The 17,095-nt window shown below is 36.3% G+C and overlaps 1 protein-coding gene across 2 annotated transcripts; it reads right to left on the reverse strand.

The window, feature by feature from the left end:
- Positions 1-1,764: 1,764 nt before the first annotated feature.
- LOC120327812 (uncharacterized) lies at positions 1,765-17,017 on the reverse strand. 2 transcript variants are annotated; one of them, XM_039394174.2, is made up of 16 exons: positions 14,859-17,017; positions 14,048-14,373; positions 13,406-13,570; positions 12,817-12,972; positions 11,782-11,952; positions 11,284-11,445; positions 10,602-10,769; positions 9,863-10,051; positions 9,210-9,401; positions 7,442-7,511; positions 5,939-6,799; positions 5,204-5,257; positions 4,132-4,206; positions 3,474-3,593; positions 2,692-2,838; positions 1,765-2,127 (listed from the first exon to the last, which is right to left on the reverse strand). In XM_039394174.2, the coding sequence occupies exons 1-16, from the start codon at positions 16,363-16,365 to the stop codon at positions 2,087-2,089; spliced, it is 4,404 nt and encodes a 1,467-aa protein (XP_039250108.2). In that variant the 5' UTR covers positions 16,366-17,017; the 3' UTR covers positions 1,765-2,086. The 2 variants fall into 2 exon arrangements, with proteins under 2 accessions (XP_039250108.2, XP_039250107.2); XM_039394173.2 differs by having other exon boundaries at positions 12,817-12,975.
- Positions 17,018-17,095: the final 78 nt, after the last annotated feature.

Here is a 17,095-nt window from a genome sequence, read left to right on the forward strand (position 1 = left end):
TGACGACGCTTTTTTTATTTCGTCAAAAAGCATAACATGTCGCTATTAAAAGGCAATGGTAAGCTAAAATTTGCCGTTTATCTTGGTTACTTTGATTTTTTTCATACGTGCTTCCTCTTCGGCCCGTTTTCTGCGTTTCTGTACGCCACTGAGAGGTTTTGCTTTCGACATCATTCTGACAGCCTTCGTAATTTTGCCGGTGCGATCAACCCACAAGACGCCGAAAATCGACGACTGCCTGGCATTGTTACGTAACAAACGATTTGAGCCGAACTAACATCAACGTTATAAGATGTGCATTGCTGGTTTTGCAATGAAGCTTCTGGTTTTGCGGCTTAAATTTCTAAATTCTAACCACTTGGGCCCCTTTGCGCTGTGGGCCCTCCCGCGACCGCGGGGGTTGCGGGGGTGGATGCTACGCCACTGCTCACCACTATGTCAAACTTTACATTACCACAAATAAGCGGTTCATTAGTTAATTGAGATTTGAGAAGGTATGCGAATAAAAATACTAAAGTAGTATAAAATATACTGAAACCGGCCCAATATTGTGTTATAGCCCAGCCTAAAGCCATTAAACCCGTTGGAGCTTTTTTAGTATGAATCCTCGGCAAGCCCCACGAACTCGTTCGACATACACTTGATAATATTGTTCCGGGTTACCATGGCCTTAGTTTCTGTAAAATATTTGTAAAGATTGCGTGAACCTATTTTTGAAATATCGTGATAGTCAGGGAACTCGTTTTTGACCCGTGAGCAGCTGATGACTAGCGTTATATTTGGGATTTCTAAAGTTATGTATTACATTCATGTAAGTAAAGCGTGTCATATCAATACAGCTCATGTAGACATAGATATATTTTCTGATATGGGAGAACCCGTTTATAGTAAGTTTGACAGAAGGAGAACCCGTTCCTAAAATTTTGAATTCCAGAACTGGTTAGGACTGTAGTGAGTGCCATGTTTTACACTGGATGTAACGAATCGATTGCAGAATGTCTTTAAAATAATATTTTCTCTCCGCCTATTTTGACCAAAATTGTTTTCTTGCATTGCTATTGTTACCACAGTCCGTTGGAGGACTTCGTGCCTTTATTTATGTTTTTGTAGGTTTTGTAATTTACATAAAATAACTGTTTGTCTGGTCAGTTTTACGAAAGTTATATTGTCTGGAACAAGCTTTTTCTCGTGATGCACAAATGCGACACAAATTGAAAATATAATAATCTCAGCGAAGATATTACAGATTCACCGTGTGAGAACGCCGATTCATGAAAACTGACAGGTGTCCACTTTTTAGATATTTTCTGGTCCAAAGTTGATAATAAACCGAACGTTTGCCACTTATTTAAATGGTTGGGAAAAAGCAGTTTCAAGTGTTGGTATATACTCTCACTCATCAACAGATCCAGTTCGTCCATTGTGGTACTCTCGTATTATGTATGGCCATTACTTTTTTTCCTTATTTTAGTTCTATTACAAGTTCAGGGACTGTCTGTGTTAGCCAAGTGAATATCCCCCTGCCCATAGGTTTCAGTCTCTTTACACAACTTGGTGTAAATAAAGTCGGCGAACAAAATTAGTTACCTCCAAAGTTAGTTACGCAGACTTCTGGAGAGTCAAAATAATAATAATAATGGTCAACTGAAATGCAAAGTCGATTGATAGAACTTAACTTTAAGTTACTGATTTGGCTGTGATATACACAGCTGTGTAGATTTAAATAGTGGTGGAGCCATGATACATCAGACAAACTAAATTTGAAAATCTGAATTTATTAAATTAATCACAGCAAAGTTGCAATATACATCAATCTCAAACTTGCATACATAAATATATATATATCAATCTGAAGCATAGGCATGGTGAAACACTTTACAAAATTGTGCATAATTAGAAGTAAAACGAGTAAGTAAAACACAATCAAGATAAACCATGATGTTCATAAAATAAGAATATTCAAACAATTATATAAAATATATCATCTTTTTTCACTATATTATTTTACAACACTGTAAAATTATTAATATTGCATAAAGTATACGATTTTGAAAACTAACTCTTCCAATAATACTATTCTTCAGAATCACTTTTTCTTTTTGGAATCAATTTTTACTGATTCTAATTCTGGAAAATAAATTTTAATTGTTTTATAGTATTTAATTATCTCCATGGTGGGAAACAAAAACATATTAGACAGGCAATTTCTTAAGTATTCATTCCCATTGACTGGCAATAAAATGAAATGTTTTTCAACGTTTACTATCTGGATCCAATTAATTAAATGGCTCGTTTATGTTCAGAACTACAGGGTGTTAAAAAAAGTAACGCAAAATTAACAGAAGTTAATATGAAATGCTACTTAAAACATTTAACGACTGACACCTTTTAACAGTATTGAATTACAGTAAAATGCCATTCAAACATCTCACGTTTATTAACAGTTACTTTCTTAACCTTGCCATGACGAAAAATTTTACCTTAATTTTGCGTAACTTTTTTACACCCTGTATATTCTAAATGCCCTTCCATCGACTATTGAACCACAAAAATATGGTGAATTTTGGTATAATCTACAAATATTTTTTCATTAGCTACTATTTGAGGCTGTGCTATTGTACTGGTGACAAATGAAATATGTATTGACAATATGCAATTGAGATTATAATTATTCAAAAACTTAGTACTCACCCAGGTATAGGTTGTCAGCCTGTATCTCTCCTCTGGCACACTGTTCCGCAACCCGACTGGCAAGTCTTTTTGTTTCTTCCATCTTGGAGCTGCTGGCAGCTGACTGGCTTTTTACAGTGACTGATTCAGCTTCAGAAGATTGGCAATCTAGACAAAATAAATTCTGTTTCATGAATTCACTTCAAACATGGCTCTGTACAAGCAATGACTGGGATTTAATTTGGAATTACCAACATAATCGGATATGAATAGAGAATGGGCGAACTTTGACCCCTGGGCTGCATGTGGACCAACACAGCTACAGGTACATATAAAATTTAGCTTTATTTTCAAACTTTATATAAAATATCTAAAATTTGAATGCCAGTTGATGTTTTTACCTGACATCTAATATCTTTCTTCTGGAAAATCTTTAATTTAGGATACTTTACATTATAAATTAACTAAGTATCCAATCACGAAATTAAGTATTTGATATGGTCTCCCAATTAGGTCCTGGCAAAGTAAACTTTGCTTACCCCTGGATCAGACCCTAGACAAAATGGAGTTTGTGCTCTAGGTCAGGGCTCAACTGGCGGGCCAAGGCAAAAATAGTCGATCTAGATCTTTAACATTCAATACCAGTATAATTAGGTTCATACTCTTAACAATATACCATCACTCCCGTCATTATAACTTGTTTTTAATTTGAGGGGTTTCAAGTGGTATTTGAATGCATAACTGCTGTTACACTGTAATGGCTTTTCATTGAAACAAAATAAAAAGATTTGATATGTGCTCACCATCCATTTTTAATTCAGTGTGTGATGGACCCGGAGTGCTTTCGCTAATTTTTGCTTCGATACCAGGAAGCTCTTTTAACACTGGACCTTCATTCGACTTTATCTGCTTGGCCTCTGAACCTGATTAATAATGATAATCTGTTAGATTATTGGTTTCCAATATTAGTATTTTGACTCAAATTTTTAGGTTGCTTGTGACATTTGACTTAAGAAAACACAAAACTGCAAACCAGCAGCCAAATGGTTTATAGACAACTATGCGTGGCTAGCAAACAAGAACAGTTGTATTATTTGGCTTGGCGGAATAGTGCGTCATGTAAAGCATTTGGAATACGCTTACAATAACAGTCTGATTACCTACCCTGCATGTGTTTGCAGGTTCACATTCTGTGGGTGGATAAATATGTGAGAAAGGCTCGCTGGACTCCTCGTCGTCGTAGCATGGTTCAACTGACCAGCGGTTACACCTTCCTCCACCATCAAGTCTATGCAGCTGAAACAAAGAACTAGTCCTCTACACCCACACCCAGACGGGGCGTGCCGTGTCTTGCCATATATTTAGCAGTTTAAATATGAAAATCCTATCCTATAATTCACAGGAAACCAAAATTTATAGAACAACTGAAGGAAGCAGAATATAGATTTTGTACTACACGACCTGCAATTGCGGGACTTCCTCCTTGAAAATGTATTTTCGTTTGATCTAAACCAACTACTGCAGCGTTGATGTTCCCTAAAAAAGAAGAGTATATTTTTTGAGTGTTTTCTAATAGTCCAAAAATATTTTTTCATATAAGACATTCAGTCACGCCCTTCGTTTAGAACAGGGGTTCCCAAACCAGGAGTCGCGACCCCAAATTGGGTCGGAGTGATAAGTAGGTAGGGTCGCAAACAGGTCATGGGGTCGCTGGGGTATGTCAGAGGATGGATGTACAAAACATCTAAGATTTGACAAACCATGTTAACTTTAGCAGTTTGTACCATAGCTTACTGTAAAACAGGTCCATAGGCATCGCTCTACGCTTATGCTTTAGAAAATGTAGGTGCTTATTGTGACATCACTGTTTGGTTTTAGCTTATTTCACTCAATACCACCACATGACCAAACTCAAAAATCCAGTGAAAGGAGCTCTAAAGTTTCATGAAAAATGTATATATATATATTGACCTGGGGTCGCACTGGACACTTGAAAGTTGTCTTTGGGGTCATCCTGTAAAAAGCTTGGGAACCCCTGGTTTAGAACAAGGCCCACTGGGATCTTTCTGGTTTAGCATTGCCTACCCAATTTTATTACACTCTGGGTGAGGTGGAGGGCACTGATTTTGAGATGTGTAATCTGTGATGCTAACACAGTCAAGTCTAACGCTTTAACCGCTAGGCCATTGTGCTGCTCTAAATTGTTACCATTGCACCATGCACCGCCCAAAATAATACATTAGAAAGCAGACTATTTGGCAGCCAGTCAAGAGTAACAGTAATCAGAAATTTATTTTTCCACAAATGCTGAAAATCCGCAACGTACATATACGTGAAGGTAGACGTAAAAAAACCTACAACTCTTCAATGAATGTAAGTTTTCCATCAGTTAGTGCTCAATAAGTGTGAAGTTAAATATTTTCAAGGTTATTTATTAGTTACAAACTTGCAATGTATCAAACTTGTTGAAGTCAAATATTTTAGAGTTTATCTAATAATTACAATACTTCAAAAAATATTGATGCGTACATACCATGCATATGATATGTTGTAGTGTTGCCAGATTCTGTTACAGAACTCAATTCCCCTAAAAACATAATTCAAATTTATGAGGTGCAGTATAGCATTTCATTTCTATCCCATGAAGGGAAAGTCACTATTAGAGCTAGGTACAGCCTAAGGTCATTATAAAATACCTTATTAGTTTATTATCTCAGATAAAAATATGTGAAATAGTTCAAGGAAACTGTGACTGATGGTTACATGAACTGACAACAATCATCCTGGACATTGCAGTCAAGTGGTAGAGGTAGTATCTCAATGACTACTGGTAACTGCTTCGTCCAGCTTCAACTTTACTTAAATCCATCATCAGTTTCATAAATACTCACCAGCGGCGCGGAGGTGTGGCTTATCGTGCTAAGCGTTAGGAATACACTCACCACCGCACCTCTGATTACTCTGCATGGGTTCGCAAGTTCGAATCCCATGCGCGGCTAGTTATGTGCGAAAGGATTGCTGGACTCCTCGCCGTCATAGGGTGGTTCACGTCACCAATGGTTGGTTACGGCTTCCTTCACCATCAAGTCTATTCTCTTGAAAACAAATAACTGGGTAACTAATCTCATACCAGACATGGACTGGTAACCGAACGAGAGGTCGTGGTTTGTCGTATGGCCTTATCGGCTTTCCTCTCCCCCGGGATAAATATGTAAATCCTATCCTAATGTAACAGAATACCATGTTGATATAAGATAATGATACTCACACTCAAAACATTGGTCATCTTCTTCAATAACATCATTTTTGTAAAGGTCACAATTGAATTGAAGTGAAGAGAATTTTTTTAGATTTTTTGGTATGGAAAAATTGAAGTGCTTTTTTCCAATATTTTGAAAAAAATCCTCACTGATTTGAAAAGATTTCGAAATTTCACTTTCTTGGTTGAATTGATCTTCTATTTCCGACTCACCTTCCATTTTTATAACTGTCTTCAGTTTATCGTTGTATTTTACAGTAATGGGTGTGAAAATCAATAATAATTTTGCATTCCGTTCTTGCATTTCACTAATAAGTTCACTTTTAACAAGCTTATCATCCAGACAAAATGAAAGAGAAAGATTACGTTTGTGTCCAAAAATATAACCTTGAATAACGAAGTTATCTTCCTGCAAATGACCTTCTTTCTGGCCGATGACAACGGGGCTGAAATCAAGACAATCAAATTGAAAAACGAGGTCGTTATTGAATGGAAGGCGCTCGATGACTCTCCATTTTGATGCAATATCAGGGCAATGAAGAACATCAACTTTGCTTTCCCTTGACTCCTTGGTGCCATTGTTTTTGCACCAAGAAGATAGCCGAACTGTTGCTGCAATTTTCAGACGATTTTCCGCTTTCACATAAAGCATTGGAGTGATGCACAGGTAATGTTCTGGCCACTTAGTGCTGTCAATTTCCAGCCTCATCCATATTTTTGTTCTGGTTTGGAAAGTCCCAGGGTGAAAGGTTATAGAGCTGTTGCCAATCTGTAACATTCCTCCATCCGGGTCCACCACGCCCTCAACCTCGGTAAAAGCCACAACACGATCCTGCGATTCACTGTTTCTCGATTCTTGTAACTCCGATTCTGGATTAGTGCATGCAATAATTAAACATACTTTGGTTGAAAAACCATGAGGGCCATACCAAGTGATAATGGGAAGAAAAAATAAGGCAAAACGCTATAAGAAGTGAATATGGTTCTGTTTCTTACAATAGACAAGCAAATGCATTACTAAAAGCTAAAAGTGCATGGGAGCAAAACTGATAGACCCCCAGTTCTCAGCCAGTGGGCCATGGGCTACTGCTGTGCCACACGAACATATTCAGGTGGACCAAAGACCTGTTAAAAATTGCTGAGTTGTTGATAAATTTAGTTCATTTTGATGGTAGTAGCAAATGAAAGAAAATGCTGTTTTTCGTTACAGGGTGGCAATTATTATCAAAGTCTCTATTTTTGCAGAAAGAATTTTTTGTAGTTCATCCCTAGCATGAAAAAGTCAATGAGCCGCAGAATTTTTGTGTAACAAAAATGGCCCACAAAAGAAAAACCATTAGGCTGGACAGACAAAAAGGCACAATAAACTTGATTCAAAAAGTTTTAAGGTTCCCGGCTATCGAGACTCACGAGTCCTTCGAAAGTGCTTGTGGCATTCTCTAAATGCAAAACTAATAAAATTCCATTGATGCCCTAACTGTGAACTGCTAATTACTTAGTTTCTCTACTAACCTTGAAGACCAGGTGTAGTTATAACAATTGTGTTTGTTGTATTTTCGCTGCCATACTCGAGCACAAAATTCTGATAGCAAAAAAGGTTGTTTTTTTACTATATTTTGCATGGCTATTGAGCACACTGGGTGGAATTTATCTTTGCATAGTATTTTTCTGGTTTTGAAAACCATCCTTCACCGAATGAGTAATAAATTGGGTTGGATATGCCATCAACCTTTCATGGCTCGTGGCCCCTTTCCAGAGGCTTTTAGAACTCATGGACCCGTGCTCACTATTCCAAAAAACTAGACATGCTTTTTATTGAATGCAAAAACGAACCACAGGTTAGAAATTCAAAGGTTTTCAGTATAGAATTGATGTGAACCTTCAATCCTTATCTACAGGTGGCCTGCCAACCAACTGTTTTGATTGTTAGATTTCTAATCCCATTGAGATCAAATTATCATATACACTTGTCTTGTCTGGTTTCTAATAACCTTTTCAGGTAATGAAACTAAGAAAAACTGGGATTTTTTCAAAAAGAAAAGGATGCAAACAAAATCGCATCAAAATCAATTAGTAGCTAAGCCCCTTGCATGTGCTCCCTAACGGCCTTCGGTTGGGAAGCACTCTTCTAAGTTCTTCCAAACAAAGCTAATTCCTACAAATAGATGTGACGCCTCACCGATGGTGGAATATATTGGGTATGTACTAGGGATGGGACGAGTCAGGCATTACAGAGATTCGACGAATCCGAGTAATAGATCAAGGACTCGAATCCACCGAGTCCGTGACGTCGCAATGTAATAGCAGAAAAACACGTTTTTGGCGATGCTACAGCATCGTGCGCTCACAATACACACATACGTCGTAGCTCATATTTTTGCCTAATGGTTCCGAAGATGGGTGTTGAATCATTTCAAAAATATATTTTCCCCCTTTTCTGGCGGCCATAATACAAACTTGAACGTGGGTGAAGATGCGCCTTGGCTGTGAACTGGATTTCAAGCCCACCACCTTGCGTCAATCCTGGGCAGTTATCCAGAAATTTATACATGTCAATATGAAAAATAAAAGGCTTTTGACTGCAATGCTTTCCCATAATTCCAGATATTTCTAGCCCTACATTTACTATGTCACGTGCGCAAATGGTAGAGAAATGCCACTCGTCGTCAATACAATGTGGTACATCTGCTTGCAATTTAGTAGTTCATGTAAACGTTCAAAAACTCTCCGTGCTTTTCATTGCTCCCTTTTTAGAGAAAGGATTGCACGTAATAAACGCGATTCAAAAGAGGTATTGATGAGATTCCCCATTGAGTTGATCCAGAGCATGTTTCGTTTTTACGCAAATCAAAAAGTCAAAAATATTGCGCTAACACGAATTTTACTTTGTATCAAAACGGATAGATAGTTTGAAGGCGACTGGTGCAACATCATTGTTATAAGCGATCAATAGTTTTTAACATGCGTTATATTATCTGGATATCTGTTGTCGCTTTTATTAGGAGTGTTTATAGTACACACGAGGGATATTGTTACAGATTTAACCTTGAATTTTAACTCGTTAAGGTATGTAGTGAGATTTATGGAGGCAAAAGTACAAATATAGGCGTAAATTGGTGAAAACAGAATTGATAATAGATTCGATAAAAATGACATGGACTCGGAATCGAATCCGAGTCCAAAAAATGCGTGGATTCGACTCGATTCCGAGTCCCATCCCTAGTATGTACCTCAATACTGAAAATACAATGGCTCTTTAAATTTCGAAATCTGTACTTACAATTTCCTGGGAACATTGCAGAGCTTTCTCTTTTAGGAAATCTAACTCTTTCTTTTTCAACTCCCATCCAGCCATGTCAATGTTCTTGGATACAACAGGAAGAAATTCAGACATGGCTTCGAGCTGGTTATCATGTACTTTTGAACTTGAACTGAAATAGTTGATTCTCTTTTTGTTCAACAGTTTTTCGACCTAGAAAAAATATAAAAAAAGTATTATTACGGTAATTCAATAGGATAGTTATATTCACTCTTGCTACAGCATCCTTGCATTATATGCATATGGATCCACCGGCGCAAAAGCATAGTCGACAGAGAAGTAGTTAGTGTTGTAGAAGTCAAATCGATAGTATCATTAATGTTTGAGATATAGAGTAATTTATTTAGAGTAATTAACGCTTTGCCCTGTCCATTCATAGTTCCAAAAAAAATTGAAAAATAAGAAAAATTGTCTTGAAGATTCATGAAAATTCCAACTGTACTCATTGACGGCCAGCAGTGAAATTATGCCGGACCCGAACAACATCAGAAACAATCAAAACTCTAAAACAGTATATTTCTATTTGATAAAACTGCCTTGGTACATTTTGTACACAACAATTTTATAAAACATAGACAGTCTCACCATACACATTTAAAACAGGAGAATTTTACCTTGTACCCTCCAACTGCTTTCCTAAAATTGATCGCATCTTCTGCACACAATTTGCAACCAGAGATACCCAGATTCTTTATATCATGATTCACTACAATTTTAGCCAATGCATCCATTCCCTTTGAGCCAGGTCTCTCACGCCCTCTAGAACTCAGACCATAATTGTAAGAAACTTCCAGCAACTCAAGCTTAGAAATAAAAAAAAAAATTTTTTGTAACAGCGAGTTTTTAATTAAGATAGGATAGGATTTACATTTTTATCAAGACGGCTTAACCATATGGCGAACCACCGCGCCTCGTCCAGTTATCGTTCCATGTCGAGTATAGGATGAGTTAGTTATTTGTTTTTGAAAGCATGGACTTGATGGTGGAGGAAGCCATATCTGACCAGCGGTTACGTGAACCACCCTACGGCGACGAGAAGTCCAGCAATCCACTCGCACATAACTATCCCTGCATGGGATTTGAACCTGCGAACCCACGCAGAGTAGTCAGAGGTGCGGTGGCGAGCATATTCCTAACACTTAGCACGATGAGCCACGCCACTGATGGCAGTGGGTGATCGGGGTCTCACATAGTATCACACATCAACTGTGCCTGTATAGATATATGGAGAATGACACACAGAGAAAATTGCAGATATTCCACATGAAAAGCAGTTTTAACATCTTTTAACAAATTATAAGTGTCATAAATTATTATCTTTGAATATTAACCTTGCCTAAATTATTCAATTACCTTTGCAGTTCCAAGTCCTTCGTCCAAACATCTAAGAAGATCAGCGTTAAGTCTGGCTTCAACTAAAATGAGATTTTGTAAAGCGCATCTTTGTCCCATTTCACCAAGAGTTGACATCCCATCATGTTTCAAGTAATGATTCATGCTCAAATCCAGAACCTCCAGGTGCTGACAGAAATAATAAAAACAGGAAATTTATACTGGACAACGTTTCGAACATTGGTGCATTCAGCTGAACAACACTGGTAATTACATGATAAAATGCTAGCAGATGACCCAAGTCCTTGCTGATACAAGGCTATTTCATCATTGCTTCCTTTCCTAATAGTCATCTTCAATGTGAACCTTAATCACATCAGCAAATAGGGTGGGAGTTGACCTCAATGACTGCATGGTCGTATCGCTCCCTCACGTCAATACCAAAGTAATTTTTATTTGTGTTACGTCTTTTTTTCGTATTGATGGCTGTTTGTATTTTGGTTGGCAAAATAATAAATATCTCTCTCTCTTTAAAATCCAAATCCTCTCATATATAATGATTAACTAGTTACCTATTTCCGCACCCCATTTAATTTGATAACACAAAGAGAAGCCATGGTTCGAAATAAAATTTGCTATCATATTCATGTTTCTCTCACTCATTTAAATAAACTTAAAATTCCATTTAATATTTAAAATTTACCTCAGAGACGCCCAATCCTTTTTCAAATGCCTGAAACTGCTTGGAATCAAGGCAACCTGCCAAACTTATGTTCTTAACTTCATGAATTCTTGTAAAATTACCAATGGCTTCAAAACATCCAATTTCCATGTTCTTGTTTAATCCAAAATCGACTGTAGTAAGCTGGAAGAAAGACACAAATTAGTGTATGGATTGCAAAAAAAAAATAATTATTGTGTTACCATAGTTACAATTAAAATTTTAATATTAGTATCATGTGGAGCAAATTTTTTAAATGTTAGTTTGTATTAGAATTACTCCACCGGATGCAAACTTTCGCTGGGTAATCAGAGGTAGTGTGACAAGCGTATTCCTAACGCTTAGCACGATTCTTGAAAGTTAGAAAACTACAAAAGCCAATAAAGAAACATGCCCATGAGTGACTTGGTGACAATATAGATTTAAGACACAAACTCAATTTAGAACAAAATTTAAGAAATCTAAAAATTAACAACTCACAGTAGATTCAAGTCCCATAGTTTGATCGAATGCCTTTACACTTGATAATGTGAGATCATTTTCGTATAAGCTGATTTTCTTCAGTGTGCCATTTTTGATTATCCCACCTAGAACTGCAAGTCCATCTTTGCCAAGATCTGGGTTTGCACCAACATCTAATATTTCTAATACCTGTAATTATATTTCACAAGATTAAAATGCTGCATATTATTTGACTTTAAAAAAATTTAATAATTAAAATGCTTGGAAATAAATAAATACTGGTAGCAAGATATTTGAAATGAAAAATATTAAAATTGTATACCAATCATATTGAATACATATTTCAGGACTCAAATGGCTGATATTGTATTTTTGTTTCAAGGCGTTTTATTCATGTCATTCGAAGAGAGGCTTCAGAAAGTATTGTCTTCGGAAATACTACAATCCTTCTCTAGTTTGGGATTGCCTAACCCAGGGGTTCCCAAACTGGGGCCCGCGGACCACTGGGAGTGAGAGGGCTTCTCTGAGCTTTCAGAGGATGCAATTTAAAATTTTATTGCTTTTTGCAACGACCCAGATGTGTGAGGCAGCATTTTCAGCTCTTACCAATATGATGACAAAATACAGGTCGAGACACACAGTGTCAGACCTATGGGTTAACACAAATTAATCCGGGAATGGAGCAACCTCATTCATCACATTAGTGTCGTTTATGTTGTGTTGTAAATGAAACATTATCCTTCGTCGTTGGTTAGACACAGAAATTAATATGGCGTAGGATGGGGGTCCATCAAAAATATGATTCACAAACAGGGGTCCGCAGCCAAAAAAGTTTGGGAAATCCTGTCCTAAACAATATTTTGTACCCTGGGTGAAGTATTGGGCATGGATTGAAATACAGTGGAAAGCCCTAATCACTAGTCAAATAGAATCCATATTTACAACTATGTTTAATAATACCCTACTATTCTATGCTATTACAAAATGAATAGATTTTAATGAAACTTTGGACTTTATTTCAAGAAATGGTATCAATTTACTTTTTACACTAACCGTAGCATTTCCAAGTCCTTTTTCAAATTCTTTCATGTCTTCGTCGTTTACTCCACAATGATCCATGTTTAGATGTCGAACTTGTCGGCGTCTTACAATATCACCAACAAACTTTGAACATATTTTGTCATTGTAAGCAATGTCAATCTTCATGATCTGCTAAGACAATCAAAAATATAAGCATTGTAAACATAGAAGCGTAATAATCAAAACAATTTCAGCATCTTTCGTTAGAGATCCGAGGTTTAAGCTTCATCTAGAGAGTTGGCATAGTGTAATAAATGAACGTTAGCATGCTTGCTCAGCCACTTCTGATAAATTGTTTAGAATAAATAACAGTGAAAAGATTGCTAGACTGCTCATTACCAATGATTGGTCATGCAATCATTTTCACTGCTATCAAAGTTCAAGGCTTATCATGATCTCCCTGTAGGAATTCAAAAATCTTACTCAGTATGTATTAGAAAGTAGTAGGAATATTTAGTTGGTTGTTTCAAAAAACTATAAGTTACTACCTCTTCAAAACTTTCTTTTTAAGGGCATGAAGGTAAATTGAAAACAAGTAATAAAATCAAATGAAAGTTCTCACTGTTGCGTTTCCTAGTCCATCATCAAAAGAAATCATTTCTGCTTGTGTTATTTGACAACCAACCAAACCAACATCCTTTACATCATGTCGACTCACTAAGTTACCAATAATCTTGAAGCCATTCGAAGACATTTTTGTATTTCTTGCAAAATCAAGTTTTTCAATCTGAAATTTATTTTGAATTTTGAAAATATGTCAAAATATTGAAAATCCTATATATAGAGTCAACAGCCTTCGTCATTGGTTAGAAATCATTAGATAGATTATTACATAACAATACTAAATATTGTCATATATTAATCTATCTAATTGATTCTAACCAATGGACCATATCGTGCAACAGGAACAGGTTAGCTTAGCTTGTTTCTTATAATTATACAAAAGCCATAGACACACTTTGTCTAAACTGTTTGAAAATTAATTTTTCAAGCAAATGCGCAAAGTAATATGTATGTTGTACTAGTTTTAATTCTACAGACATTTCGTATACATTTTTGTCTCATCCGTAGTTCAATAAATTGGCTGATCTATGCTTAAAAGCGAAGGTTTTAGGTTTTTCCAAATATAGTAGATTTTCAAGTACAAATGCCTACTTGTCTAATCCCCAGTTAAAGAGTGAGAACATCACTGAAAAAAATATACCTTAACGCTGGAATTCTCTAATCTGTTGGCAAAATCACAAAGACTCTCTTCTGTGAGGTTGCATTGCCATAAAATGAGTTGCTTGAGATAAGAACAATCCAACAAAGATGAAGCAAGAGCATGCAAGTCAGCTGTCATTAACGGCATGTAAGAAAGATTGACTGAATTCCATACAGAAGGAACAATATCTTTTCTGCCTGTTCCAGCTTCATGTATTGCACGAATCAACTCGAGTCGGCCATTTTTGCTCAGTTGTTCAAAATGTTCAACTTCAGCAGCCATGCTCTCCACCAAAATATCTTTGTGAGATTGTACTTCGCAATGCTCTGGAATTTCAAACAAAAATGTTTACTTGCTATATCATTAACTATATCTTTCTATTTTTATACTCTAACTGTGAGTTCTGTATTATTCACTAATGTGGTTGTTTTTGTAGAGAAATTAAAAATAATCTATTCTGATCATCTATTTTTCATTCCACACTAATGTCTTCTTATTCTAGTGGTTGAATATATAACCAAAATATTGTGGGCACAATATAGCCCACTAGTGTTGAAGTATACGAACCATCTATGTTAGCATCACAGATTGAAAATCTAGGTTACAAATTCCCTGCATATCACTAAGATTGCAAAAATTTGGGTATGTATTGACAAATCAAGAAATTTCCAATCTTTACAAAATATAATTGCTATAATACCAGTGGTAGCTTTCACAGAGGTATGGTCAGGGTAAGAAGTGCGTGAAAATGTGGCATAAGAATAAATTTTTGTGTTTACATAGATGTAATGCAATAAATGTATTAACTCACCCTCAAGAAGTTGTTCTAAGGTGTCTGAAACCAAAGGGTCCAGAAATACACCATTCAGCATTCTTCTGATAACTGAGAACTCAGGCGTATGTAAATACTTTGAGATAAACTCTGAAAAATCCTTTTCAGATTTCTGTCCAATGAACAGTGCTGTCAGCACCTCCTGAATAATCTGGTGAGCAAACATGGCTTCTATATCACGTTCCAATATCTGCTGATATTGCTCTTCCTTGTTTAGACTTCCAGGAACAACAATAGCAAGATCTGTTACTTCGTTCGGGGTTAATTTAACTTCAGTCAGATCTACCTCGCTGAAAATAACCTTTCCTTTCATGGTTCCTTTGAAAGCCAATTCTTTCATCTTATTGACAGCATGGACTACATATTCAATGTCATGTTCCCCAAATGCTCGAGCATGCTTAGAATGCAAAAGATATTGTAAGAGGTTTATCATAATACCAGTTCCTGTGTTTGGGACAAAAGAAGATTCGTATTCCTTCTCAGCTAGTACAACCATGGCAAATGTAAGAAACATTGGAATTTCACAAAGGGCCATCAAATCTGGACATTTTTTATCAAGAATTTCCCAGGCTCTTTCGGCGTCATATTCCTTCAGGAATCCAAATACTAAATTTTGAATCGATTCACGGCTAAGACCTCCAAGAGAAATGATTCTATCAGGACGCAATTTTCCACCATAATTTCTCACTTTGTACTCCCTCGAAGAAGACAGAATTTTTGATTTTTTGAGGATATGACCAATAAAAATGTTGTAGAGAATGATTGATGGACAAGCATGATCCCAAGGTTCAATCAATTCAGTTTCATCATCCAACTCATAACCGAGTGTATCCAGTGAATCGATTATTAAGACAACCTTTTCAGAATTTTCAAGTACCCATTTGTATCCGATTCTACTTTCATCATCTGAAAGTGGACTATGCATATATCGGAACAAATATTCTCGCACCGTAATTTTCTCATCTTTTTTAAAACTTCGACATCTGACAATATGTATAAATCGATCTCCATCCTGTATATATGAAATTTCACCATTTAGCGCATCACGACCAAACCGCTTTAAGGCCGTTGTTTTCCCTGATCCTGCTGGACCTAATATCATCACATGACGGAGTAAATTTTCAAAATCGACTTTCTCCGAATCTTTATACTCACTGAGTTTTGAAAGAAAAATTTCCCCCAAGTTACTCAATCTTTCAGCATTCAGAGTATGAAAATTTCTTTCTTGAGTTTCTCTTGAAAATTCTTGCAATGGTTTATAATCATTAGCTTCTTTAGCAAAATATTCTCCTTGGTAAAATGAAGCAACATTGATTTCAAATAAACGAGGGAGTTCTTCTTTCACAGGTTCGTTCAAACTTTCTTGGAAGTCGAGCGAGACTTGCTTTTGATGTGCATGAACGTTTTTTCTTACTTTGTCAAAAAACCCATGCAGTATTTCATCAATCTGATGCCCTTTAACATCAACATCACCACGCCCCGACATATCGATTTAATGATAGATATCCTACACTCTACAAATCCATGCAAATATTAATTTAAATAACAGACATACAAATCAGTTGAACTGAATTTATGACTATGAGATAGCTAAGAAGCAACAGTTATTGCCCTTGAATATTGATCATCTTTGCTGAAATGAGTTGTGGAACATACAAAGCATATAGCACTATATATAGTTCTCAAGTTTTGGACTATCTTCGATTATTATGACTTGACACATTTTTCTAATTACCGTTGAACCTTTCATTCGATCTTCGAAAATATCACAAACTCTCACTGCAGTGCTCCGCTCCTGAGCTCAGTTGTCATTTTGAAATATTCAAAGCATAAAACTTTTTTCCCCAAAAAGGTGGATAACTGTTTTTAAACTAATTTGCTGGAATTAGATTTATCAGTCTTTTCCCTATTCATCATATACACAGAAATTTACAATAGTGCTTGTTATGTAGATGAGCATTTGGCAAAACATTCTACTGAGTATATCCTATTAGATATATAATAAAAGCTCCAAAACAGCTCTTTGAGCGGTTGTATACGACTCTTCTAAAAAATACTTGCTCCAGTTTTGGTTGAGAGTTCTATACCACGACAAAAATAAATTTGAGCAAGAGTAAAGTTTCATGCCCTGATGGTTCGCAAGTACAAGTCATGAACCGTTCTACTTTTATTCTCTCTCAAAGTTTCAAGCAGATACCTCAATTATAACGACCAGT

Source organism: Styela clava, chromosome 7, assembly GCF_964204865.1.
Source record: "Styela clava chromosome 7, kaStyClav1.hap1.2, whole genome shotgun sequence".
Classification (NCBI taxonomy): domain Eukaryota; kingdom Metazoa; phylum Chordata; class Ascidiacea; order Stolidobranchia; family Styelidae; genus Styela; species Styela clava.

What these genes read in the sequence shown, in the direction of transcription:
- LOC120327812 (XM_039394173.2), bottom strand. Translation starts at nt 16,365, where the DNA reads ATGTCGGGGCGTGGTGATGTTGATGTTAAAGGGCATCAGATTGATGAA. An exon ending in ATGGACTAGGAAACGCAACA is followed by an intron (nt 12,976 to 13,405) that starts GTGAGAACTTTC and finishes TGATTGTCTTAG; the next exon opens with CAGATCATGAAGATTGACAT. An exon ending in CACTGAATTAAAAATGGATG is followed by an intron (nt 2,839 to 3,473) that starts GTGAGCACATAT and finishes TATTTTGTCTAG; the next exon opens with ATTGCCAATCTTCTGAAGCT.